The sequence below is a fragment of the Rhipicephalus microplus genome, chromosome 2 (assembly GCF_043290135.1).
Source record: "Rhipicephalus microplus isolate Deutch F79 chromosome 2, USDA_Rmic, whole genome shotgun sequence".
Classification (NCBI taxonomy): Eukaryota; Metazoa; Arthropoda; class Arachnida; order Ixodida; family Ixodidae; genus Rhipicephalus; species Rhipicephalus microplus.
The window spans coordinates 160,075,593-160,103,471 of NC_134701.1; the positions used below are offsets into that span (position 1 = coordinate 160,075,593).

Genomic DNA, 27,879 nt, shown 5'->3' on the forward strand with positions numbered 1-27,879 from the left:
TCCGAGTCAACAAGTACAATTTCACTGTCGTTGGTATTTGTAATAGTTTTCCAAAACTTTCTAGGGTTGCTGACAAGCATTGATGGCAGAGTGTTAGACAGAAAGTTAGCCTTACCATCCGAAACTGCTGACGAGTAAACTCGCGCAGCACTCTCGTAGGAGCGCCAGCGTTTCTTCGTGCTCTGGAGTTTTGCAGCACGAAACAAGCGTTTTTTTTTTTTTGTTAGAAAGTCGCTTTAGGTATGTATTGTACCAGGGTGAGCAAATGCTCACAGGTATTGACTTTAAGAAAACAAAGGAACGAGGAAGTTCGTAGATTTTGTTAACAAACATATCCCAGTTTTCCTGCACGGTTCTATTATCAAAGTCATGTAGATAAGTGTCGTAGTCGATCTGCATATTGATGCATAACTGCATAAGTGATGTAGTCGTTCTGCATATTTCCGCTCACCCGCCTGTCCACATGTCCGCCTGTCTGTATGTCTGACCGCCCATCCGGCCGTCCATCCGCCCATGTAAGAACGCTCCAAGTACCGCCATCTCGCATATTTTGATCACATATTCATCATATACAAGTACTGCCATCCAGCGAACATTCCTAGCACTGAAACGAGAGCTGGCTAGTATACATACAGGAGACGCACGACCCATGCTTGAAGGAGCTTCGTCCCTAAAAGCAAGGTTATTGGGACGCAGCCTTTCGACGATAATTGCGGCTGAACGCCCCTGATGTTGTATTCCTATGAACAAATTACTCCCCAAATTTACTTCCAGAAAGCAAGGTACCAATTTTTATAAGCAGGTCACACCTTAATTTTAATTTCATTCATAGTGAACCACTGTCTTGTACTTTACGAAAAGGGTGGACAGTGCGTTCTGTGATTAAATTTGCTTCCATTGCTCCTCCTAAGGGGGAAGCGTGCGCACACGTATATGTGGCACTTGGAACATCAATCCTCCGAGTTCTTCAACGCGGCCAACGCCATTGGCGTACTTTCGTCATTTGTCAGGTGGTCTCTTCGTCACTACCCATCTATCCGGTGGATCGCTGGACTGGTTCTGTAGCTGACCAATCCCCACCTGAAGTGCCGCACGCGGACCCTGCGATGGAACAAACTGGGCGTGGGAACTATGAGAGTCCACCTGCTGCTCCAACGATGCCCGTTCCACCAAGTGTGCTCGCAGCACCTGCGGGAACGCTGGAGGCGCACGTTCCAACGAATCCTGCACTGCCTTCTGTGCAGCCTTCACTGATAACAGGTTAGTGCGGCACACAGAGTTTCAAATAATAATTTAACCTAGACAGGGACATGGCGCTGTGAACGTTGTACCCCCTTTAGAATGATGGGATGTACAGGCTTCGGGGTAGGATAGCGTAAGCTAGCGAATGGTCTACGAATGTTTTGGGGGTGAAGCTTCTTAGGCCGTGGGTCGTTCCCTCCTCAGTAGTAGTAGTAGCAGTAGTAGTAGTAGTATTAGCAGTAGTCGTTGTAGTAGCAGCAGCAGTAGTCGTAGTAGTAGCAGCAGTAGCAGTAGTAGTAGTAGCAGCAGTAGTAGTAGTAGCAGCAGAAGCAGTAGCAGCAGTAGTAGTAGCAGTAGCAGCAGAAGCAGTAGCAGCAGTAGTAGTAACAGTAGCAGCAGTAGTAGTAGTAGTAGCAGCAGTAGTAGTAGTAGTAGCCATTTCTAGTTTATGTGTTGCTCAATAGATGGCGTTGTGTGTATATGTCCTTGGTATATGTCCATAAAAGTACAGACTGGCGAAGGGTCAAGCAGGAGTGCAAGGAACATTTATGGCTAAAGGGGAAAGCGGCAGGGCAAATGACACTCCTTGGTTTCGTGTACTTAAGAACGGGAGCAAAGGCCAGAGAGGAAAACCAGACAATGGTAGAGTGTATATCAAAGGACATTGAGGAATTAGCAGGAAAGTGCGAGATAATTAAACTAGGAGATATGAATGCGCACATAGAAGATATAGATGGGTACACCGACCCGACAGGCAAAATGATCATGCATATGCGTGAAAGGCAAGATTTGATCATTTGCAACAGCACTGAGAAGTGTGAAGCGCAAACAACATGGGAGGTAGGAAGGCTGCAGTCGGCGATAGATTACGCACTGATGTCACATAGGATGTATGATAGGTTCAGGGGAATGCGCTTAGATGAATGTGGCTGCAGAAGTCGGGGTAGTGATCACAAACGTATCAAGATAAGTTTCGGAAGAGCAGTGACAGTGGGAAGGAGACAAGATGAGCAACTACCGGAAAATTTTTATTCAGAATGGCAAATTGAAATAGACACTAAACAAATTGAGAAAGTAATCACTGAGGATAATAAAACAGTGTGGATATACACGAATCAAATTAGACTGTTTGAGCTAGAGCTTGCTAAGGCACGTGACAAGTCACTGTGAAAAAGAAGACACAAACCCAAACGTTGGTGGGATGAGGAAGTTAAGAGAGCCATAGCAAAACGCCAGGATGCCTCTAGGGAACACACACATGCTAAGCAACGGGGTGAACCAACAGATGATGTTTAAAGAAAATGGGAAACCTTTCTGAGCCGTAGAAGGGGTGCATCCCTTCTGATCAATGAAAAGATTAGAAGAAAGGGAGCTCAGTGGCTGGCAGAAGCACATAAAAATATAGAAAGGCAGCTGCGAAATTTTGGAACCATATAAACTCCCTAAGAAATGAGACGAGCCTAGAGCAGAGGTTTATAACTACAGCTCAAGGTGCTAGGCTAGAAGGGCACGAAGCTTTTGAATATATAAGAACAAGGGTGACAGAAAAATTTACACAAAAAAGTGCTTTATGCACCACAATAGACAAGGATGAATCAAGTGGCGCAATGGCTCCATTTTCACAAGTGGGAAAGGGCTGAGAAAAGGATTCTTAGTAGTACGTCGACAGGCCGAGATGGTATTCCAATTATGCTGATAAGGACATTAGAAGTCTAAGCAGGCTTTGAGAGAGGCAGTGAGCAAAATAATATTCGATGGTCAAGTTCCCGATAGATAGAAAGTTAGCAGGATTTGATTGATTCGTGGGGTTTAACGTCCCAAAACCACCATATGATTATGAGAGACGCCGTAGTGGAGGGCTCCGGAAATTTAGACCACCTGGGGTTCTTTAACGTGCACACAAATCTGAGTACACGGGCCTACAACATTTCCGCCTCCATCGGAAATGCAGCCGCCGCAGCCGGGATTCGAACCCGCGACCTGCGGGTCAGCAGCCGAGTACCTTAGCCACTAGACCACCGCGGCGGGGCAAACTTAGCAGGATGAACATGATCTATAAAGGAAAGGGGGACAAAGCTGACATAAACAACTACCGTCCTATAACAGTGACATCAGTTGTCTACAGGCTGGCGATGCAGATTATAAAGGAAATACTGCAGGCATGGATAGAGGATGAGGGGGTGCTGGGGGAACTGCAGAATGGGTTTCGGAAACACAGAAGGTTGGAATACAATCTGTTCTCACTGACGCAGTGCATCGAGATAGCAGAAAAGTAACACAGGCCCCTGTGGCAGCATTTTTAGATGTAAAAGGAGCGTACGATAGCGTAGTTTAAGAGGAATTTTGGGGAATGCTGGACACACTTTAGGCGTGGAAGATATAGTCACTAATCTTTTAAAAGATATCTATAAAGGTAACAAAGTAGTTATAAACTGGGAAAAACAGGTATCCAAGCCTGCAGAGGTAAAACGGGGGCTTAGGCAGGGGCGTCCTCTGTCACCCTTATTATTGATGATGTACCCACAAGGATTAGAGGCCAAATTAGAGGGAAGTGGACTGGGCTTCAACCTCTCTTTCGTCAAACAAGGAAAACTCATTGAACAGGCACTACCAGCATTGATGTATGCAGATGATATAGTGCTAATGACCGACAAGAAGGAAGATTCCCAGAGATTGGTGGACATCTGCGGTAATGTGGTAGATAAGTTAGATATCAGATTTAGTAAGAAAAAATCAGCAGTCATGATTTTTAATGACAATTAAGGTAGTAAGCTTAGAATAAAGGAGGTCACACTAGAGATAACAGACAAATACAAATATCTGGGCGTATGGATAAGCATTAGGGCCGAGTACCTAAGGCAACACGAAATATACGTGACGACTAAAGGTAACAGGAATGCCACAGTAATGAAAAACAGGGCACTGTGGAATTACAATAGGTATAATGTTGTGAGAGGGATATGGAAATGAATCGTTGTTCTCGGTCTGACGTTCGGCAATGCAGTCTTGTGCATGAGAAAAGAAGTTCAAGCAAGATTAGAAATTAAGCAACGTGGAATAGGTAGGCTTGCCTTAGGAGCTCACGGGAATACACCCAATCAGGGAGTACAAGGTGATATCAGATGGACATCATTTGAGGGCAGGGAAGCTAGCAGCAAGATAAAGCTTGAGAAGCGATTGAGAGAAATGGGGGAGGAGCGTTGGGCTAGGAAGGTATTCAGCTACTTGTACATGAAGAATGTCGATACAAAATGGAGGAAGCGAACCAAAAAATTGACTGGTAATTACTTAGAAAACAGCAGGGGGCCAAACCAAAAAGAATGGTCAGTTAAGAAGGTGAACGAAGCTAAGACCGATATGTGGAGAATTGGCATGATTAAAAAGTCCGCACTAGAGATGTATCGAACTTTTAAGCAGGAAATTGTTAAGGAAAGCATCTATGATAATACTCGGGGTAGTTCTCTACTGTTTGAGGCCAGGACGGGAGTATTGCGAACCAAGACATATCGGGTCAAATACGAAGCGATAGACACGGTATGAAGTGCGTGTGGAAAGGAAAATGAAACTGCCGAACACTTGATAATGTTTTGTAAGGGGCTCCACCCTATAGTTCAGGATGATGGCGCAGAGTTTTTCAAAGCACTGTGGTTTAGGTACAGGGAGGGCAAAATAGACTTTAAGCGGGTAGAATTAACTAGAAGGAGGTTATCTGATTGGGGGCTAAAGTCAAGGCATGAGTGAAAATGAAACCCTTAACTGCAAAGTACGAATCCTCAACCTCACTATTTAAAGGAAAAAACTAAATCTAGTTTTTGGTTCATTAAGTATTACGTCTTGGTGGTGCTAGCCACCGCCCGATCTAAAGGGTACAGCCATATCCATCCATCCATCCATCCATCCATCCATCCATCCATCCATCCATCCATCCATCCATCCATCCATCCATCCATCCATCCATCCATCCATCCATCCATCCATCCATCCATCCATCCATCCATCCATCCATCCATCCATCCATCCATCCATCCATCCGTCCGTCCGTCCGTCCGTCCGTCCGTCCGTCCGTCCGTCCGTCCGTCCGTCCGTCCGTCCGTCCATCCATCCATCCATCCATCCGTCCATCCATCCGTCCATCCGTCCATCCGTCCGTCCGTCCGTCCGTCCTGGGAATAATATTGTTACGAGGCAGTGGACATGACTCCGCCGTCATAGACGAATCGATGAAGAGGAAGCGGACTTGAAGTGCGAGATGCTACCAGCCCTGGGGCGTCACACTTACCTGTAATTATTGCAAATACACTCGTTTTTCTCTTCCGTGTGTTTGTAATCCCCGCAACAAATTGGTGGACGTGCTGGGTGATGAATCGCCATACAACGGAGCTCCACAGTGGCCGTCAAATCGGAGTTGCCGTGATGGAACAGGGGATTGATCCCACGGCCACCTCTCCATCGGCCTCGGCAACGCCTGCACCATCTACGGCAACGCTTCCACCGGCCCCACCCCCACCCACATACGTGCTGACGCATCCGAAGAAACCAGGAACGTTCTGCGGTATGGACGAAGTTGATGTTGACGACTGGATAGCTGACTACGAACGTACCAGTGTGCTCAACCGGTATGACACGACTCTCATGCTGGCCAACGTGATGTTTTACCTGAAAGGCACCACCAAAGTCTGGTACGAGAACCATGAGGAGGAGATCATGCAGTTGGGACTTATTCAAGGAGAAGCCTCGTGACATTTGGGAAGCCCATCGGTCGAAAGGCGGCTGCAAAGAAGGAGTTGTCGATACGTGCTCAGACGTCCACAGAGCCGTATATCTCGTATATACAGGACGTGCTGGCTCTATGTCGTAAAGTCGACAACGACATGTCGGAGTCTGACAAGGTTGGCCACGTCCTCAAGGGGACAGCGGACGATGCGTTCAACCTGCTAATGTGCCGGAACTGCAGGAAATCATTCAGGAATGCCGGCGTTTTGAACTGGCCAAAAGCAGGCGTATTTCAAGATCATTCACTCGACTGCCGAACACCGCTGCCACGTCCTCCTGCGAAGATGGACTGAGCTCTCGTCGGCAGTCTTCAGCGGCGTCTGAAATTGCGCGAATCGTCCGGCGGGAAATCGGAGCAATTACGCCTGCTCTTCCCACCAATGACCACGTCGATTCACAAGTATCTCAGGTTTGCTTGGTACAGTCGATTGTGCGGGAAGAACTCAACTATTTGGGCTTCGATGTCTGCGCTGTTGCTCAGTCTCGACCAATTGGCTTCCGTTCAAGGTCGTTGCCTCGCCCCCAGTCACCACCCCTGGAGCGGTCTTATTCACGCTCTCGCAATCCAGCCGAATGGAGAACTGCGGATGATTGGCCGATATGCTTTAAATGCCGCCGCATAGGGCACGTTGCACGGTATTGCCACAACAATTGGTCTTCGTCCCGAACACAGTATAACACTGCTCGCCGCGCTGACAGCTACCGCCTTTTCCAGACTCCTGCGCCGATCCCCGACAACTACCGCCGCCTTCCACCCTTCGATGCCAACGCCTCCGATGTCCCTGATACCCAGCACAGCCGCTCACCGTCGCCTCGACGTCATCAGTCTCGTTCGCCGCCTGGACGTCGCCCATCGTCCCCTTCTCTACGACGACGCCCGACCTCCTCGCTCATTTCTCATCAGAGAAACTAAGCGGTGCAGCTCTTAGAGGTGAAGCTTCATCCTCGATACTGACCTCAAATCCTCTCCTTGTACTGCCGACACAACGAAATTTGATCGACGTCGACGTTGACGGCCTGACTGTTTCTGCACTTATTGACACCGGGGTGCATACTTCTGTGATGAGTGCCCGACTTCGTCACCGCCTGAATAAAGTTCTCACACCGCCTACTCCTGGCATTATTCGTGTCGCCGACGGAAGAAATCTTGACATCACAGGAATGTGCACGACACGCAGCACAATCGCCGATCACCCCACATCTGTTCTCTTTGCAGTTATTGAGCAGTGCCTCAATGACCTGATTCTTGGATTGGATTTCTTGTCCACTCATGCCACTCTCATCGACTGTGCAATCGGCGTTCTCCAACTTCAACTGCCTCGGCTTGGGGCTGTGCCATCCTCACCGTCACACTGTTTGTGCACTGTTCATTATGTTCGGCTGTCACCGCAAGCCACCACGTTTGTGGCTTTGACGATATCACCAGCTCTTCCTGACGGTGACTACATTGTTTCTCCATTAGTGGATGTGCTTTTGGCCCAAAGTGTTGCTATGCCGCATACAATCGTGACTATTGTGGACAACTACGTTCAGCTTCCGCTCCTCAACTTAGACCGACTTAGACCGAGAAAAAACTGCCTTTGTCACACCGGATGACCTTTATCAGTTCAAGGTTATGCCTTTTGAGCTGTGCGACGCCCCGGCAACGTTAGAACACATGATGGACTCTCTCCTCTGTGGTTATGAATGGTCCATCTGCCTTTGCTACTTCGACGATGTGATTGTTTTTTCCCCAACATTTGAAAGCCACCTAACTCGTTTGTCAACCATTTTAGACGTTTTTCATCGAGCGGGACTCCAGCTGATCTCGAAAAAGTGCATTTTCGGCCAACGAGAAATCACGGTCCTTGGTCACGTGTAAGTGCTGCTGGTGTCCAAGCAGACCCTGACAAGATTAGCGCTGTCAAGAACTTTCCTCTGCCTTCTACTACCAAAGATGTTCGTTGTTTTGTGGGCCTATGCTCGTACTTCCAGCGTTTTATACGCAATTTCGCTACAATTGCACTATCACTAACTGATCTTCTCAAAAAGAACGCGCCGTTCTCGTGCGCCTGTTAAATGTGGCCCGGAAATTCATCTGGGCAGACGCCATTGTGCGTAAGCCGGTCTACAGGGGAGGCTCTCGATCCCTTCGGCGCCTAGTCTGCCAGACACTGTCGAAGATTTGAGCAATTACCCAGACAATGCGGCAAGCAAAGGCGAGTTCCCGACTTTCAAATGCGGACCCTTTCGTTGTGCCTTCAAGCAGCAGTGGTGCCTGATGACCTCGGTGATTCATCTGGCGACGGGGAAGCTGTTGTGACCGGCGCCAGAGCTGACAGCAGCGCGGCGCTCCTTTTATTATTGTTCATTGCGTTTGTTCCTTGAGAAAATTTACGTTCAGATGAGGGTTTAAGGATACCTAGGTGAGAGAGATATCGCCTATGGTTAGGTGCGTGTTGGTATGCTAGCGCTCTTTGGATGAGAGTAAGATGTCGTGCTAGAGCGCACAGCAAAGTCATGTGCGTTCTTTAAAAGCATGGGCTGACATGAAACTACATCCAGCAAATGAGCATGTTAGTACACAAGGTTTACTTTATTCTGTTGTTTAGTGATCGTTTATTAGGATCATATGATCACTTGAGCTGAGAGCATTGCGTTCACCAAATTTTTGAGGTTAGAGAACCATTTCTAGGATTTATAAAACGCAGTTCAATCTGATGTGTGAGAGAGATTTGTAGGCGTCAGAGTGACATAAAAGTAGGTACTCTCGACTAAGCCTTTCAAGTGTGTAACGAGAGAATAAATAATGCGCCCAGATAACTTGTGTATAGGGTCTGGCAGCGTTCGTGTTAAATTTTTGTATTTGGTTGGGTTTCATGAAGTTTGTCATGAAGGTAAATGTGAGTTACAAGTTAATAGTGTGGATTGTAGGAGAAAGCTAGTTTTGTAAAAATGGGATTACTGTTATATGGGGCCAAATTGTGTTTGCCTTTGTGTGCTTTTCTCACACAGCAATTTGTTCCATCTTTGGTATGAATCTCCACATCCATGATTGTTGTAACTTTGGCGGCACCAAATTTTCTCAAAATTTTTGCGTACAGGTTTTTCCTTTTTGTGTTGACAAGCCTGGAGGGGTTTAAGCGAGTCCAATGTGCTTGACTTCAGCATAGTAATGTGTTGTGTGGTTAGCCTTGCTGTTGTCGATCATTGTGAGCTGGTTTGGGAGTTGGTTACGAGTTCGCAGCTGGAGGGTCAAAGCCAGGCCTTCGTCCTCGTCACCAGCCATTCTCTTCGTGCCCAGCGGTTGGGAGCGCTGGCCAGGGAGGAGCTGTTAAGTCTGGCCCAGAAGTTTGTCTGGGCAGACGCCATTGTGCGTAAGCCGGACTACTAGGGAGGCTCTGAATCCCTTCGGCACCCGGTCTGCCAGACGCTGTCGAAGATTTGAGCAATTACCCAGACAATGCGGCAAGCAAAGGCGAGTTCCCGACTTTCAAATGCGGATCCTTTCGTCATGCCTTCAAGCAGCAGTGGTGCCTGATGACCTCGGTGATTTATCTGGCGACGGGAAAGCTGTTGTGACCAGCGCCAGAGCTGACAGGAGAGCGGCGCTCCTTTTAATCCCCAATCAAGTAGAGGACCGGCCGGCTGCCTATGCCCGCCAGGCATTGTCCCTGCTAGCCGGAGGATGAGACGTCATGTCGCCACGACGCCGTTAACCGTTCGAGAGAGGACAACAAAACAGCATCTTCCTGGAAGAGACCGCGGCGGCCACCGCAAATGACCCCACTAATTAGGCGAGTTGTGCGGCAGACCCTTTGATGTATGCTGTCAAGATCACGGAACCTCTCGACTAGCGGCACACACACGACGAGGAAGAGCCCTGCTGGCGCCACTTTGCAGTGCAGTGTTCACGACTCAATATTGGACGTTCACGTGGACCGTGCATGCTCGTCCCCCTCACCTGTTGTGTGTGTGTGTGATTGGTGTTCCACTTGGAGAGGAGGAGCCCAACAGGGCTTAAAACGACGCCGCAGAGTGCTGGACGTCACTCTGAACTATGTAACAGTTCAACCACCACGCTCGTGGTTTGTAAAACCACTAGCCTTTTTTTTCTGTAAATATGTGTAAATAGTGCCATAAACCTGTTTTGTTCTCGTATCCTCCTGCGATCCGTCTTCGACCCCAACAACTGGTGGCAGCCGTGGGATGCCTTCAGCAACTTCCTCGTTCTGACCCATAACAAGGCCAAGACCAAGCAGCTGCGTTTTCCTCGCTGATCGACCTGTTCACTTCACCACCAATATTGGCTCACTTCAACTCGTCCGCGACGACTGAAGTTGGCACAGACACCAGTGCTCACGGCATCGGCACCGTCCTCGCTCAACACCAGGGGGGCAAATGCGTGTTATTGCGTATGCCAACTGCCTTCTCTCCACATCTGAGTGAAACTATTAGATAACGGAGCGCGAGTGTCTTGCGTTAGTCTAGGCTGTAGCGAAACTTCGCCCCTACTTGTATGGCCGGGAGTTTTCAGTTATTACGTACCACCACGCTCTGTGTTGGTTGTCGTCGCTCAAGGACGCAACTGGTCGCTTAGGTCGCTGAGCTCTACGTCTCCAGGAGTATAACTTCGACATAATTTATAAGTCTGGCAGGTTGCACCAAGATGCTGATTGTCTCTCGCGTTATCCAGTGGACCCTGCTAACCTCGCTGTCCATGAGAGCGATTCTTGTGTGCTCACCATATCTGATTTGCGCGACATCGGCACAGAGCAGTGCCGGGACGCAACCCTCAGGACGGTCATTGAGCGAGTATCTTCCGACCCTTCGCTCCGTCGATATGTCCTCCGTAACGAAATTCTGTATCGCCGCAACATGAAGCCTGATGGCCCAGAATTTTCGTTAGTTATTCCCCGACATCCGCGTGCCACCATTCTTCAACATCTGCATGACACTCTGACGGCAGGACACCTGGGTTTTTCACGCACCTATCACCGCGTGCGGCAACGGTTCTTTTGGCCGGGCCTGTATAAATTTGTGCGCCGCTATGTCGCTGCTTGCGAGCGCTGTCAGCGTCGCAAGCGCCCTGCTCTCCATACGGCTGGCCTGCTCCAACCTATCGACATTCCCCGGAACCATTCTTCCGCGTCGGCTTAGACTTGCTCGGACCTTTCCCAACGTCCGTGTCAGGCAACAAATGGATCGCTGTCGCAACCGACTATGCGACCAGATACGCTATAACTCGTGCCTTGCCAAGTAGCTGTGCTACAGACGTCGCAGACTTTCTACTGAATGACGTCATTCTGCGGCATGGGGCTCCGCACCAGCTTCTGACGGATCGTGGCCGCTACTTCCTCGCAAAAGTTCTCGACGAAATCTTCCGTAGCTGCTCTACCGAACATCACCTTACTACTGCCTACCATCCTCCGACCAACGGTCTCACAGAGGGCCTCAACGAACTCTTACAGACATGTTGTCTATGTACGTCTCTGCTGATCACCGTGACTGGGACGCAACGTTCCCATACGTTACGTTTGCATACAATTTGTCAAGGCATGACACCGCCGGCTATTCTCCGTTCTTTCTTCTGTACGGCCGCAACCGTGCGTTGCCATTCGACACACTCCTTCCTTTTGATACTACCGAACCAAAGGTGTATGCTCAGGACGTTGCTTCTCGAGCCCGTGTCGCTCACCGAATCACGCACACTAGGCCCACTGCTTCTCAGGCTTCACAAAAAGTCCGCTACGATGACCGGCACCACGACGTTCACTACCCTGCTGACTCTCTCGTCCTACTTTGGACGCCGCATCGGCGTGAAGGCTTGTGCGAGAAGCTCCTTTCACGATACACTGGGCCCTCTAAAGTTCTACGCAAGGTCACCGACGTCGACTACCTCATCATTCCCGTTCAACCACACTCATCTTTTGCCACACCACCTACTGATGTTGTTTGTGTGTCACGAGTAAAATGCTACTACACTGCCAGTCCTGATTGACTTAGTGGCACCGTGACGGCGCTTCGTCCGCCGGGGGTGATGTTACGAGGCAGTTGGCATGGCTCCGCCGTCGTTGACGAATCGATGAAGAGGAAGCGGGCTCGAAGCGCGAGATGCTACCAGCCCTGGGGTGTCACACCTACCTGCAAATATTGCGAATACACTCGTTTCTCTCTTCCGTGTATTTGTAATCCCCCTTACAATATAACTAGACGCCGTTGGTGGCTTTAACAGCATGTCCACGGAGTAAATGACGATGAGTGGGATGATGTGCCAGTCCATCCGGCCATGCGTCCGCCTGTCTGTCCGTCCATGCTTCCATCCATCCGTCTGTCCATCTGTCCATCCATCCGCCCGTCTGGACGCACGGGCAGACGGTTCGCCCCACTCATCAGCATTCCCTCCATAAATACACTGTAATTTTTCTGCAGATTCAGTTTCATTTTTCGGGCAGCGTTTGTAGTGGGGTTGGGTGCAAAGCACTGAAGCCGTGACATTGTTCAAAGAGGCTGAACACCGCTTGGTTTCTTTATCAGGCGCGACGTTAAAGCTTTACAAGTTGTATTTGACAGTTTAAGTTAAGCGTCGTACACTCACCGCAGCGTCCCATACCAGTGCTGCATATTAAGTCGAGTTCATCGTTTTTCATAAGTGTCTCTTGCCAAAACTCGTTCAACTCAGCTGCAACACGACGGCTATAAGCACACGAACCGTCATGTACTGACTCGGCTTTACAACAAAACGAGATGTGCGTTGGGGGCAGATCTCTTGGACAGAGACACTTGGAATCGTACAAGACGAAATGTTGTTTCTCACGAACACTGTAATGTCATTTTTACAAATAAATTATGCGTACTCTTGAACGAAAAACGAGTGTGCTTGTTTGGAAGTGTTGTAAAAAATAATTCGTTATATTTTGATGCCAAGTCTGTAACGCAATGGTAGAGTAATGCATACCCTGGTGGCTGAATTTGTCCGGGTTTCACTTCCCTCTCACGGTCACGGAAACATTTTGCAACAGGTTTTACTTATGAAAGATAGAAGCAAATTTTAATTAAACACAACTTGATCTCGCTTTGTTTCACACTCGGCAAACAATCTTCGAGAATTTGAAGAACATACTTGATTTGAAGCAGATCCGAAGCCTGTGCTTACCATCATTTATCATTCCTATAGAGGTACAAGCGCCACTGATGAAACCTGCGCAGACACTAGCACCAGCTTCCCCTCTAGGTATCATTGCATAAAACTCTTAGTGCGACATGTGTGTTTCTGACATTCTCGGAGGTGTCTTTGACTGGGGCGGTTCGTGCATCGTGAAAGAGAACTAAGCAGTGCCTTGGATAGGACGAAGCTGGTAGTATTTGATTAGTCCTGTCGATTGGATTGGATTAGTTAAACTTTTATTTGGTCCTCCAAAACACAGATCACTGTGTTGCGGGCAGCTCCCACGTGGCGACGGAGATGCCAAGCTCCTCAGCCGCCTCGCGGGCTTGGTGGACAGCCCAGAGCTGATCTGCCAAGGACGAGCTGCGGATTGCCGCCTCCCGTCTGGCAGAGGTGATGTGCGATAAATGAGCGAATTTGGTGCACTGCCAGAGCATGTGTTCTAATGAAGCTATTTCCCCACAATGTGGACAAAGATTACTTGGGTATAGGTCAGGGTACATGATGTGTAACATTTTCAAAGTAGGGTACATCCGCGTTTTCAAAAGCCTTAATGTAAGTGCTTGGGGCCGGGTTAGATTTTTGTGAGGTAAAGGGAAAATCCTTCTAGACAGGTAGAAATGTTTAGTGAGCTCGTTATATGTTGTAAGAATTTCCCGGTTATCCCCTTCACCGGTAGAACGCATCCCCGGGGAGGCGCGGTTGGAGAGTTCTCGCGCCGCCTCGTGTGCTGCTTCGTTGAGACTGGAAGGGGAATCGTTGATTTGTCTAAGGTGAGCTGGGAACCAACTCAGAAGATGATGTGTTATGTTCTTGCCTTGCAGTATTTTCAGCGTTTCTTCACAGACCGTCCCCTTGGCGAACGCCCGTAGTGCTGCCATGGAATCACTGTAGACGACTTCAATGTTATCCATCTTGAGTGCTAAGGCGATGGCCACTTGTTCCGCAATAATTGGGTCTTTCGTCCTGACCGTCGCTGAGTTGACGACATGGCCAGCCCCATCGACTACCACTGCCACAAACGCTTTCCCATTGGCGTAGGAAGCCGCGTCAACAAATACGACCCCCCGTTCCTCGTTTGAGAATTGACGAAGTATAGTCCTGGCCCTCGCTACTCTTCTTCCGACGTTGTGTTCTGGATGCATGTTTCTCGGTATAGGAGATACCGTGATAGTCTCCCTGATGTTGTCAGGAATATCATTGTAATTGCGTCTGATTGCTATTGGGTGTTGGCCCAGCTCCTGCAGGATCATTCTCCCCGACCTTGTAGTAGATAACCTTGCAAACTGTGCTCTCTCTTGGGCTTCTGCTATTTCTTCGAGCGTGTTGTGTATGCCAAGCTCAAGCAGACGCTCGGTGCTTGTATGTATGGGTAGGCCCAGGACCTCCTTGATAACTTTCCTGAGGAGGACATTCAGTGTCTCGGACTCTGCTCTTGACCAGTTGTGCATTCCTGCCTCGTATGTGAAGTGACTTAGAACGAACGCATGCATCAACCTGATGAGGTTGTCTTCCTTGATCCCATTTCTTTTGTTGGCCACTCTGCGTATGAGGTGCACCGCACTGTCTGTTTTCCGAGTTAACTTGGCTATAGATTTGCTGTTGGCGCCAGTAGACTCTATCAGCATTCCCAGGACTTTGATGGAGTCGACCCTCTGGATGGCATCCCCTTGATTTGTACGGAGATGGATGTCTATCTGGTTTAACGGCTTCCATCCCCTGAGCTTCGGTCCCCGACGTGCAGTCCGATAAAGCAAAAGTTCTGACTTACTCGAGGAGCACTTGAGCCCGGAAGGGCGAAGGTAGTCTTCTACGGTGTCAATCGCCTCTTGCAGAGCACTCTAGATCTGCCCCTCGCTTCCACCTGTGCACCAGATGGTAATGTCATCTGCGTAGATGCTGTGCTTCAATCCTTCAATGCTCGATAATTTCTTTGACAGTCCAATCATGGCAATGTTGAACAGCATTGGTGAAATCACTGCCCCTTGTGGCGTGCCCCTTGCTTCTAGTTCGATTGCTGCGGTCTCGATATCTGCAATCTTCATCACGGATTTCCGATCTGTAAGAAAGGACCATACGTAGTCATAGAAGGCTTTCCCTAGACCAAGCTTGGAAATTGCTTCGAGTATGAATGAGCGGTGGATGTTGTCAAACGCTTTTTCTAGATCTAGGCACGGAATGGCTCTCACGTCTCTGGTTTCGTTGTCAATGACCTGGTGTTTGATAAGCTTCAATGCATCTTGTGTTGATAGCCCTGCCCTGAATCCAACCATATTGTGTGTATATATGTCGTTATCTTCCAAGTACTTGTTTATCCTGTGCAGTATGGCATGTTCTGCGACCTTGCCGATACATGATGTCAAGGATATTGGCCTCATGTTGTCCAAGTTAGGGGGCTTTCCTGGCTTAGAAATAAGGATCGTGCTGGCCAGCTTCCACTGCTCTGGCACCCTGCCTTCTTTTTATGCTGAATTGATCATATCCCTCAGGGTTTCAATTGAATCGTCATCAAGGTTACGCAGGGCCTTGTTTGATATACCGTCCGGGCCAGGGGCCGACCTGCCGTTGAGATCATGCAAGGCTCTTCTGATCTCCTCGATGTTAAAGTCGCCCTCAAGACCTGGATTTGGCGTGCCCTGGTACTGTCTACTTGGTGGTGCCAATCCTCTTTTGATTGGGACGTACTTATGCGCGAGCTGCTGGACAACTTGCTGTTCTGTAGTGCGCCCTATCTCTTTATGCAAAATTCGAGCGATAACATGCTTTTGATTTGTTTTGGTGATGTTTTCGTTGAGGAGATGCTTTAACATATTCCACGTCTTGCCATTGCGCATCTGACCATCGACGAAGTTGCAGATTTCGTCCCATTGCTGCCTCGATAGTGTGCGACAATGTTCCTCGACTGATCTGTTTACCTCAGCTATCTTCTTCCTCAGTCTTCGGTTCAGGCGCTGACCCTTCCAACGGTTCAGTAGTGCTTGCTTTGCCTCAAGAAGATGAGCGAGCTGGCTATCCATTCTTTCAACCGGAAAATCTGTGGTAATGGTGGAGGAGACGGATTTGATGTCATCTTTAATCTGTTTGACCCACTGCTCCAAGCCTTGTCTGCGGCCATCTTGTTCCCTTTCCACCCTTATCTTCCTGAACTTATCCCAGTCTGTGAAGTGAAATTCTCTCTGCTTTTTACGCTCAACGGAGAAGGTAGTGGCAAGAATGCAGTGGTCACTCCCTAGGTCTACAGCAAGGTTCATCCACTGGGCCTTCTTGATGTTCCTTACAAATGCAAGGTCCGGGGTGGAATCCCTGCAGCAAGATGTACCAAGCCTTGTTGGTAGGCTGGGGTCTGTGATTAGGGTGAGATCAAGTTCGCTGGCACTTTGCCAAAGTCGATTTCCTTTCCCAGTGTTGTACTTGTAACCCCATGTATGATGAGGGGCGTTGAAATCACCTGCTATGACGAGTGGACATTCCCCGGCGATATTAACAGCTTTCTTTAGAACCGTCTTGAACCCTTGCTTTTGTTCCTTTGGACTGCTGTATATATTAAGAACGAAAATGCTCTGACAGTTGCTGGTACCCGGCACGATCTCTACCAAGACGTGTTCGAACCGGCCTGCTTCTATCTTGAGGTCGTGGGTTACGTGCGTTAGTTTGTTGCATACGAAGGTGCAGACTCCCCTCCCTTCAGTATCCCCTATTACAGGGTGGAATCCAGGCAACGTTGCTTGCGGTGAAAGGGTCTCTTGTAATAATATAATATGAGGCTTTTCTTGGCTGCTCCTGATATACTGCTGCAGGGTTGCCTTCTTTTTAAGGTAACCTCTACAGTTCCATTGCCAGATACGAAATGCTTCACGTAGCGCTGCCATCATGGTTGTTACATGGGCGGCCAGAGCCTGATGCTGCACCTGTCGACAGGTTTGGTACCACTAGTATTCGTGGCCGAAGGGGTGAGCTTGGTGCATGAGGAGGCCTTGCTGTGTTGTGCAGATATGCTTCGACCTTTGTAATGCGCAAAGTCATATGCTCTTCCAGTGCCGCCACGCTTGATTGTAGCCTACCCATCTGCAGGCTAAGATTGGCTACTACTTTGCTGAGCGTGTCAAACACCTCTTTCATATCTGACATGGTCGTTTGGTTGGCTTCCACATGTTCTGCCATGACTGCCCTCTTTTTCGCGGTTCTCGAGTCCCCCACGTTTTCAGCCACAGGGACATCAACTGGCTGAGGCATTGGCTGTGAAGATTGCGCGCTGGTTAGCTTAGTGAGAAGAATTTTTATTTCCTTTAACTCAGCCGATAGCCTCTCATTAGATTTTGTAAGTCTCGCGTTTTCTTGCTCTAGCTGTGCAATTCTATCATGCTCTGGCAGCTTACCTGTCATCACCTCTGCCCCGCCGTTGCGCACTCGCTCAGCCCAGCTGCCTTTCGAAGTAACTGCAGGCGTCCTCCCCGGGTGTGAAGCCGTGATCTCGAACTGAACGCCAGGCAGCTGGCCATTCGGGTGCCGCCCAGGCTGATCCCGACCCTGATGGTGACCTTGAGAACTAGAGCGCCCCCGTGATTGGGAGCGGGCCTTGGGTCTAGAACCTCTTCTGGAACGCGACCTCCCCCTGGAGTGGGGCCGCCTTTCCTCTTCTTGTGTAGTCTGTATGCTCTGGGTCCCGTAGGCTGGAATAAGCTGCTTGTCATTGATGTCTGGACTCAATGTGATTTATGCGTCCCGGGCTTCTGCGGCTGCTCGCGATCTTTCCCAACGTCTGCGTCTGACGACGTATGACACTAAGAACCTGTTCTTGCACTCCTTGTCTGCCGTGGGATGGTGACCGTCGCACAACCTGCATCTTGGATTGCACTTGTGCAGGCTATCTGGGTTCTTGATCTCGCAGCCTCTGCAGATTGTTTCAGTTGGGTTCAGACAGACGTCAGACCGATGTCCCAGCTTTCCACAGACGTAACAAATATCGATGTTCTTGCGGTAAAGGGAGCACTGCAAAAGTGAAGGTCCATATCTCACGAATCTGGGCACCTTGTGTCCTTCGAACGCTATGATGATTGTCCCGGTGTCCTTGATTCTCTTGGCCTGCAGCGCGAGCGGGTTGTTCGCGTTCACAATCTTTCGGGTCAAAATGTCCTGAGTATCGCTTACGGGGATCCCGCGAATCACTCCTTTACAAGTGTCGTTGGGTGCCGCGGCGTACGCGCTAACCTCGAAAACTTTGCCTCCAATGTCAATTTGCTTGACCTTGAGGTATCTTGAAGCTCTGTCTTGGTCCGGAGTGCTTGCCACCATAATGTTATGCTGCAAGTTGGAACAGATGATGTCCTGCATGGCCTCTTCCTCTTTGACGCCGGCCGCCAGTACTATCGCGTCTGCCACGGCTCCAGTGCCGATTCTCGAGATATTTAATCCTCCACGTGGTCGTAGCACAATTTTGCTGAAGTCCTTAGGTAATGGCGGCATGCGTCCAGCTCGCACGATTGTATGCTTGGTGTCATAACTACTACGACTGGCTCGAGCGTCTCCCGCAACGCCGGCCTCGGTCGAACCCTTGGCAGCAGGAACGCTAACCGCGGCTTGCTTATTCCTTGAGCGTCTCGTTTCGGCTTCCTTCCAACCCATGTCTTCTGTGCAATCCTCTGGAGAGATGTCCTCTCCATCTACTTGGTATTCCATTCTCAGTTGCAGATACTGGAACGCGCAGAGCGTTGAGGCATGTTGGCGCCAGGCCGGCGCATCGGCGACAATCGCCTCCTTGGTTAGGCCTAAATTCCCCGGTGGCGTTGCCGTGTAAAAATGTCCCAAAAAACGGTTTAAAAGTCCACTCACCAGCACAAAGGTGGTATCTGCTGATTTCTTGAGAACTTAGGCACACGATGAGAGTGAAAACTCGGCGACCAATTCGTGAATACCACAGGAAAGCATTCTTGAAAGCAGGAGCCGATCTTTGCGCGTTCGCACTGGTCGGCACCTAGAGCGTCTCCCCTAGTCCTGTCGAAAGCACTGTTTTGTTCCCTTTAATAAAGTCCCCAAGAAACGTAACGACACTGCCACAAAACTCAAGCAACAAAAATGTTTGTGTTCGTGAGTAGTTACCAAAAAAAAGGAGTGACCTCGGTCAGAGGAATCGGTATTCACGAAAGTGAAAACTTTCTTCTGAGAAGTAGTGCTTATTCTGAAGGGATTATTGGAGTTTGTACAAGGTCTGTTGACGCTTGGCAGCTATATCATAGGGTCACGTGGATGTGACCACGTTGAGGCTAATTAGCACATCTCCATCACTACGACTAATCATGATCATGATTTAAAGGGACACTAAAGTCAAACAATAGTTTACGTGAGAGTGAAAGCTCAACGTATTACAACGTCGGAAATGATAATATTAACAACAGCAGTGCCCTATTTACCGCGAAATTAAGGTAAACGCACGAGAATACAACAGCCGCAATAGGACGTTCGCAAAATGATTCAGATGACGTCAGAGTTACTGCCTACAAATTATCACTTGTAATAGCTCCACTAAATAAAGAACTTTCCGTGCATCAAGACACGTAATAAAATGCTGAATGTTCGTTTCTTCATGAAATAAAAGAACTGCTGGACGTTACTACGGGGAATGGTGCGATAGTTCAAAAGTTCTAATTTCGCCTGGTTAAACTGGACAGGTGCCATCTAGTGGGGCGCAGTTGAACCAAGCACGTCTGCCATCTCGGAGCCAATGTCAGAATATTGTTCGAAGGCCGTTGTTACTGCTGTGGCTCTTGGTGCTTTTGTTCTGTTGCAGGTATACATATATAGTATAAGCTGTGCACGGCAACAGTAACGTGATGTTGTTGATGCTGTGACCCTCTGTTCTCGCTCTGCTGCAACTAGTATCGTTGTGCACGGCAACGGTGAAGTGAGACGTTCTGCTTGAGGCGGGTAATTTAAAGTGCGCCGACCCGATGCGGAATAATAAATTGTGATTTTATTTCAAAATAAGCACATCCTTGGTACAAAATTAACACGACGAAGTTTTGGAACCTTTATTTCTACAATCAACGTCGACTTAATACTTGCCTTTAGTGTCCATTTAGCCACTGTGGTAGCGGGATTTGTTAACATATACGTGTACAGAACATATCGTGAATCCCGCGTAAAGTTGGCATCAACAAGCACAAAATAAACACTGGTGTACACATGATCTGCACTTCTTAAAAGCGTCGTCAATTGAGAAAAAAAAACGGCACGATGTGTTTTCCCGAGTTATCGAGTAACCTGCAGCTGTGCTTGTGCAAACACTATACCGCGCTGCGCTTCAGCAACACGGAAGGCGCAGGTTCGTAGCTTGAGTCGCGAAAGCGCGCAGGCAGCGCAGACGTTCCCCAACCCGGTGGTCTCTGTGTGGCTCCTCCGAGGCACGACGTTCGCCCGTCAACATCGTTGACTCCCGTGGATAGCTTACTGCAGTAGTCTTATTATCGGCAGCGAAACGCCGTTGGGGCATGTGGAAGCTGCACTGCTCCGACAACGAGCTGTCACACACCTACACAACGTGAAAGGCAAAGAACGTAACTGCGTTTAGATCGACTTCCCGATTCTTGCGCAGCGAGTGTTTTTTTTTTTTTTTTTTTTTGCTGCTATCGAGATGTTTTGGCTATGGCCTCTGAGATCGCGAGCCGGTGCGCCATCTCAGACGCCGCGCTTCGACTGCGTTCTCGACTAATCCTTCTCTATCGGTGCTAGGGAGTGTCATACCGCATCATACGACTCGTCACCACCCAGAGCCGGCGGCACCACTCCGATCACCAACCGAGAGCACTATGCGAGAGAAAATGTGTCAGAGATATTGGGTGCGTTCACACGTTGTGTCTCATGTGCCTCGATAGCTCATTTCATATTGCCATATACTGTGCTATCAAGGCAGATGTGACAATACGTCCATGCGCACATACGCACTAATGGGTATGCATGCCCGCTTAGACAATACTTCATTCAGTCTATATGTTCATTCGTGAAATCACAAAAGGTTAAACGATATGTACCCGAATCGCTTTATCAAGTATACAAAATTTTCTACATAATTGTTAAAATCTTCCAAACTCTTATGCTTGTTCGTACCTTTTCTTTTTGCTCCTGTTATTTTCTTTGGTGTATATTTCTTTTTGAATGCTGTATGTACATAGGCAATAAAAACAGCAAAAAAGCCTTGATAGCTTGGTCGGTAGGACATCAGTGCTTGTTGTCACGGGGGAAGTTTTCCATTCATATTATTTTTTTTCTCATTTGGTGGCATCATTTAACAACGTCATATCAGTGATGAAAATATGTCACTAAAATCTTGGTGGATCCCGGCGTAAAACACTTTCGGGTCAAGAAACAAAGAAACATTTCATTGCAGCATGTGTCCCGCAATATTTTTTTTTTGTATTAACAGGGCCTTTCGTGCACCAGCCTATAGTTGAACCTCCACAGCAACCACCACCTCTGCCCACGGACGTTCCAGCGGGACCACCCATGTCGTCACCGTCACCAAGAATATCGACTGCAGCTTCAGTACCGCTTTACACCGGCCGGCCTAGCCTCGTACCGCCTGCAGCACTCCAACCCGAATATCTTGCCACTCATGCGGCTGCTCCTGCTCCGTCATTTACGAACATCGTCCCAGACCAGTCTTCCCCTGCGGTTCAGGTGAGAAATGAACGGCCATGTTTTGCAGATGGTTATAAGATCTGAAGCGATTGTGTTGGGTTGCTGCGTCGATGCATGCTGGAGGGAGCGTTAGCGTGGAGGCACGTTCGATCTATGAAGATCTCTTGAAGTGCCCTTATGGTTGACGTCGCCAGACCACTTAGGCATCCTGAGCTAACTATGCGCGACGATCCTCCTTGCGGCATTCCTTGCAGTGACACTTGACTCAGAACCGAAAGTTGGGCTAGTTGGATATGCATGGTATAACTGTCAGTTCAAGCGCACGAATAAACAGAAAGGAAGAGAGGACAAGCGCTCTCTCGCAACTAAACTGTTTATTAGAAAGGCACACGCATGCGTTGTTTTTTGATTGCCTGTATATATATTCTGCCCTTCCTAATAAACAGTTTAGTTGCGAGAAAGCGCTTGTCCTCTCTTCCTTTCTGTTTATTCATGCGCTTGAACTGACAGTTACACCACACTTGACTCCCTCAAAATCGGTGGCTACCATTCGTTGCCAGGTTGTCTCGGCTTCGTGAGTTCGCATTTCGGACTCGTCGGCTCCCAAATGGTGAATTGCTTCGCGAGCTTACACCTCGTAGCCATCTCTCTACAAACCTTCATCGTCATCCCCACCATAAGAAGCATTATTTTTTATTTATTTAAAGGCTACTACGCGGTAATACAATGAAAGGGAGTGTAGTAGATAGGAACCAAAACAGATGAAGCAGCTATGATCACAACATCCTTAGCTTCCGCTTCTCGAGCTTGCAATTGTGAGCCGTCGGCATGGTAGCGTCTATGGTGCGAGTGTCTTTGTCGGGTTAGTCACATCACGTTACGTGAACCCACCGCTTGACTGCAAAGTGCACGTGCTTACGCGGGATTAGTGAAAGCGAGATCACGTGACCTGCCTGCTCAGCTAGAGAGACACCTATAGGGTTTCTCGGCGTACTGTTGCTACGGCGTAGGCTAAACTAAGACAGCTGTGCCGCAAGAGAGACTTTTAGGGGCGATGCTCCTTTTAGCGGCACCCGTTTGTCCCTCGTAGTCGTAGTAGTAGTCGTAGTGTGTAACCAGTCTTACATCTTGACCTCTAAGGTGGTGCCACTGAAAGATTTCTGCTGTGCGTTGTTGAACAATAAAAAATTCGCAGCGTGCGCGTTAACTAAAAGCCAAATTCTCCTGTCTCTCATTCCTCCTTAGCAGCTAATGGCATGTACATTGAGCACTATCTGACAAGAAAGGGTTGCTACGTTATACTCGCTGGGTGTAACTATAGTTTTAGAAAGGTTTAGCTAGCGTTGAGCCGCAGTGTCATGAATACAATGAACTAGTATATACCATGAACTCGATGTGGTTAAAGGTGGGAAGTAGACACGAAGCGCAAGCCATAAGAAAGTGTGCGTGTGCCACCTCTCGTTTAGTCCTTGGAATGTCCACTGAATGGCGGTGCATATGCGGAATATATGATGAAAAGATGCGAGATGGTGGTACTTGGAGTGTTGAATAGATGGACGAACGGACACACAGACAGATGCATGGACGGACTCACGAATGGCTGCACCGACGCATGGACGCTTGGACGGACGCAGGGGCGGACGCATGGATGAACGCAGAAACGGATGCACGGATGGACATGCGGACGCACGAACAGACGCACGCGCGGACGGGCGAATGAACGCATGGACGGTCACACAGACGGACGCATGGACGGACGGAAACAAGAACGAATGGACGGACGGATGCTTCGCCCCACTCTCCATCATTCACTCCGTGGATATGCTGCCATTTTTTTATAATGTAACAATGATGAGGCCTACGTTGAAGGAAAACTAAATTGGTTTCTCCTTCATAGCTGGTTGTTTATCTACGGATAAACCAACAGCTGATCAAGCCAATAACGAGATAACGTATACCTGTTATTTTGTCCTCTTAGTGACTTGATACAAATGGATGGTTCATTTCATTTGTTACGGTCAGATCTGTGCACAAGTAACGATTGAGCGCAAGCAGGGTGGTCGTTGGTGCCTACTTTGCGCCAAATTGGCTACTTTCAAAGCCCGTTTGGCGACAACACTTCCAGGTTAGCGCCACGGTTACCTTCTGGCTATCTTGAACTTCCACTTCGGCGCATTCACTGGAAATTTCGTGATGCTAGCTCAGGAAATTTCTCTAATATTTCTAACATGAAACAGCAAGCGCTTTCAAAGAATAATCCTTGTTCGCAAGCATTTCTATCGTGTTGGCTTGTATGCGCGAACATGTCCTTCCCGCGCCACCGAGCTGCACTCAGCGACAACTTTTCTTGGCACTGGAGTGAAGGCTACCTACAGGGCCAAATCACGGGCATCCTACCCTCATTGAATATAGTTCCACAACAGCGCGCCTGCATTTTGAGCGTGCCATATAGAAGTCCCACCTTTATATTCTACGTGAAGCTATTTGAGACAAGACGCAGCTCCCACCATTAAGATAGTCGTACTTACTTTTAATTTATTCGTTGTGACTTCACGTTTTTGAACACACGACAAAGTCCCGCCTTTTTACGTGCACCTCAATCACTAAGCGGCATCTACGTCTACATGAAACATTGATGGTGTGCCCCCATCTATTTCCATAGCGTAACGAGATGCGCGCCAAAACTTCGCGTAGCGCTACATGTGCAGAAGCTCCGCCTCCGTAGCTTTCCCTTCAATGCCAAGAAAAGTCGCCGAGTATAGTGCTCATCGAGGCACCCAACGGGAGTCCCTTGACCCCGAAGAACGGAGGGGCGCGCGCATGTAACACGCTTGACGCTAGATTTTAATGCTCAAACACAGCGTGCCAAGCAGATATCTCCAATAGAACGAAGCTGTGCTCTTCATCATCGATCTGATTTGGCTGCTTGAAGCTTGATTATAGCGTTATTGTATCGTCGGGCGAATTTAGGTATTTAGGTCTACGCTAAAAAAAGCAGCTTGAACGTTTAATGTTCCTGCTGGGTTGCTGGCCCAAAATAACTTTTGCAATATTCCTATTTATTGTAGACATAATTATTAGTTAATTTGCATCGTATGTAAGGATTGGAAGCCATGCCAGAAGGAAAAATACTGCGCTCGTTATACTTCGTTTTTGCTTTTTTTTCAAAATCATAGTTACTATTGAATACTAAGAACTATATAGAAATCACTTTGCTCCCTGTGTGGATGCAAATATGGCACTCGAATTATTTGCATGGCTACTTGACACACTCAAGCACACACACTCAGGCAACAAACGCGCACAGCGCGTGTTTGATGCGTGCGTGTGTGCGTGTGTGTGTGTGTGTGTGTGTGTGTGTGTGCGCGTGCGTGTGTGTGCATGTGTACGCGCGCGCGTGTGTGTGTGTGTGTGCGTGCGCGTGTGTGCGTGCGCGTGTGTGTGCGTGTGTGTGCGTGCGCGTGTGTGTGTGCGTGTGTGTGTGTGTGCGTGCGTGTGTGCATGTGTGCGCGCGCGAGTGTGTGTGTGTGCGTGTGTGTGCGTGTGTGTGCGTGTGTGCGTGCGTGCGTGCGTGCGTGTGTGTGTGTGTGTGTGTGTGTGTGTGTCAGGTATTTCCGCTCAAATTGAGCTTTTAGAATTGATCCACCAAGTAGCCCAACAACAACTTTTTTTAGAATACTGTGGCTACTATTACCTCGAGTTCTGGCTGTTTGAAATTGACGTATACGGCAACCCAGAATGCAAGTTTTTGTCGAAGCGGGCGGTAGCGTCTGCAGGGGCCCTGCCATGTTGCTTTTTAACGACAGCTACTGGTGGTTACTGATACAACAGTACAATAAATACGACATAAATCTGATAAATAATAAACGTATTACGCATTGATGTGAAGTAACATGTGCGAAAGAAGCACTAATGTCTTAAAATTACGAATGGTAAGGTAGTTATACATGAAACTATGCTTTCCTGCGAAAGCGTGCTGGTTTGCTTGCACCCCGTAGATTTGGTAGTGCTGAACGGCAGTGGTGAGGTAGAATTATAGACTTTCTGTCGTGTAGAAGGAACTGGGCCTTATATCGTTCAAAAAAACCGCCCGTATGGCACTCTACTCAATGTCACCGCCAAGTGAGAACCCCACTTTGTCACGGACAGTGCACTCCATGCTTTATAGGCGTGCAAGTCGGTCAGCGGTGTACGGTGTTTGCGAACACGGACGACTAGAGAAAAGCACACAGACACACATATGGAAGTGCTATAAAAGTACCTTCCTGTAGTCCATGTTCGCAAGTGCCCGAAACATCTTTATGAATGCATTTCGAACTCATGCAGGAAACCACTTTTAATTCTTTCGCTTTCGAGTCGTCTTAGTAATAGTGATAGGAGACCCTCGGAGTTTTATTACATCGTGTTGAAGACGGTGGCTTACAGTGGTCGTGCTACGAACAATGCAGGGATACGCGCCACCTCTTGGCAGCAACAGTCAACGAAGCGTGTCCATATCGGAGAGGCCTTCGGTCACCACCTTCTCCATGACCGACGCGGCATCTGGTACCGGAGGGCCCGCTCAAGCATCCACTGGCGCCGGCCAGTCGAGTCCGAGCCCTTCGATTGAATCCGTGGCCGGCACCTTGAGCAAAATTATCGACACTGTGACAGCCTTGCATCCCCGTTAAGCGTCTGGCCCGCGAAGAAGTGCAGCTGCCCGGAAGTTCGGGGTTCATGCGCAGACGATGAAGCTGCTTGGCAGTGTCTGCAATTGTTCTCGTTGGAGCAATGTTTGATTACTTTCATTTGTCGCTCCACGTAGCGTATCTTGCTCGAGAGGATGCTTTTCTACGAGAACACAGTTTTTAAGCTATATAGTAAGCGCGATTTTTAATACATGCGATTGCTCTCTGCGTCTGCATGCTTCTTTCGTGGCGCTTCCAAGCTCTCGATTACGGTAAGAACGTTTCTTACTTCACCTTGCAATTTGTGTGCGTTTTTGAGAGTTTTCTCGTAGTATGCCGTTTCTGTTTTTATGGGTTGTTTTGCTAGTGTTTACCGTAGCTCGCATGCGCGCTACACGAGACGACAAAGATATGGCTGCTCTACCAGCTCTGCTGACAACATGGCTGCTCTGTTTTGTGCCAGTGGGCTGCCAATCCTTTACGCAGGGGACTGCAGTTACCATAAAGTCCCCATAACGCGCTTTTGTAAACTTGCACAATAATTTGACCAATAAATGTGTCCGAACAATCCCCTGTGAAATCGCTCTGCTCATCCGTCAGTGCGATTGCGGATATTAGGGCGCGGAAATATTTTTCTTCGTGTCATATACCTTTTCAAAGGTAGACACATACTCGGGTACAACAGCTGTGCTAGCGAGTTTCAGCCGCAAAACTAAGGACTGTCGAGTAAGCAAAAGGAATGACCGATGCTTGAGGTGAAGTAAGCTTTACAACAAGAGAAAAAGCGCTATGGAGGCTCACAAGAGATGCAACTGCAGGTGGTGTGGTGTTCTGCTAAAATGGGGTCCACACAACTTTGCTCTTTACAACTTGAGAAGCGGTACCCTGCACCTCCTGCTTCGATCGCTTCGTGCCAAATATCCATCGAAGCAATCGTGTCATGGGGCCTTCGTGAGGCAGTGGGACAGTGTTTTCCTACTTTTTTAAAAATACTATCATGAGACAGTGGGGCATGTTCCACTTAATAAAAACCGTAGCTATACATCACGGATGCTTTATTCGTGCTTCATGATCTTTATGTATATTCCTATATGCTAAGCATCTAATAACTTCAATGGCGCGCGCGATAACAGAGGACTAAAACAAGCGAATAAACGCAGTCTGTGTCCGGTTACCCAAGGGCATGGAGGAGGGGGGCTCATTGGCCGGGAACTGCAATTTTCGTGCAAACACCAGTCAAGAAAAGCATAAGTAAAACGCTATAACATAAAACGATGTCTTATTCAAGCCACCGTTCGTGCTTTCGTGCTTTTGTGCTTTTTCAATTTTTTTATCGAATAGTTTGGCTGGTGTACCAAACAATCGTAAACAAACTGCCCCAAATTTCTACCCTTCTGTGGTTGTACGAATTTCACGGTT

At 48.4% G+C, this 27,879-nt stretch overlaps 1 protein-coding gene across 1 annotated transcript in view; it reads left to right on the forward strand.

The window, feature by feature from the left end:
• The window catches only part of LOC142786522 (uncharacterized), a 52,845-nt gene extending 25,817 nt beyond the window's left edge, over positions 1–27,028 (forward strand). Inside the window, exons 5-7 of the mRNA XM_075884249.1 lie at positions 1,011–1,260; positions 21,579–21,832; positions 26,242–27,028. Coding sequence (XP_075740364.1) covers positions 1,011–1,260; positions 21,579–21,832; positions 26,242–26,463 — 726 coding nt within the window. The 3' untranslated portion in view covers positions 26,464–27,028. The remainder of the gene's footprint in view (positions 1–1,010; positions 1,261–21,578; positions 21,833–26,241) is intronic.
• Positions 27,029–27,879: the final 851 nt, after the last annotated feature.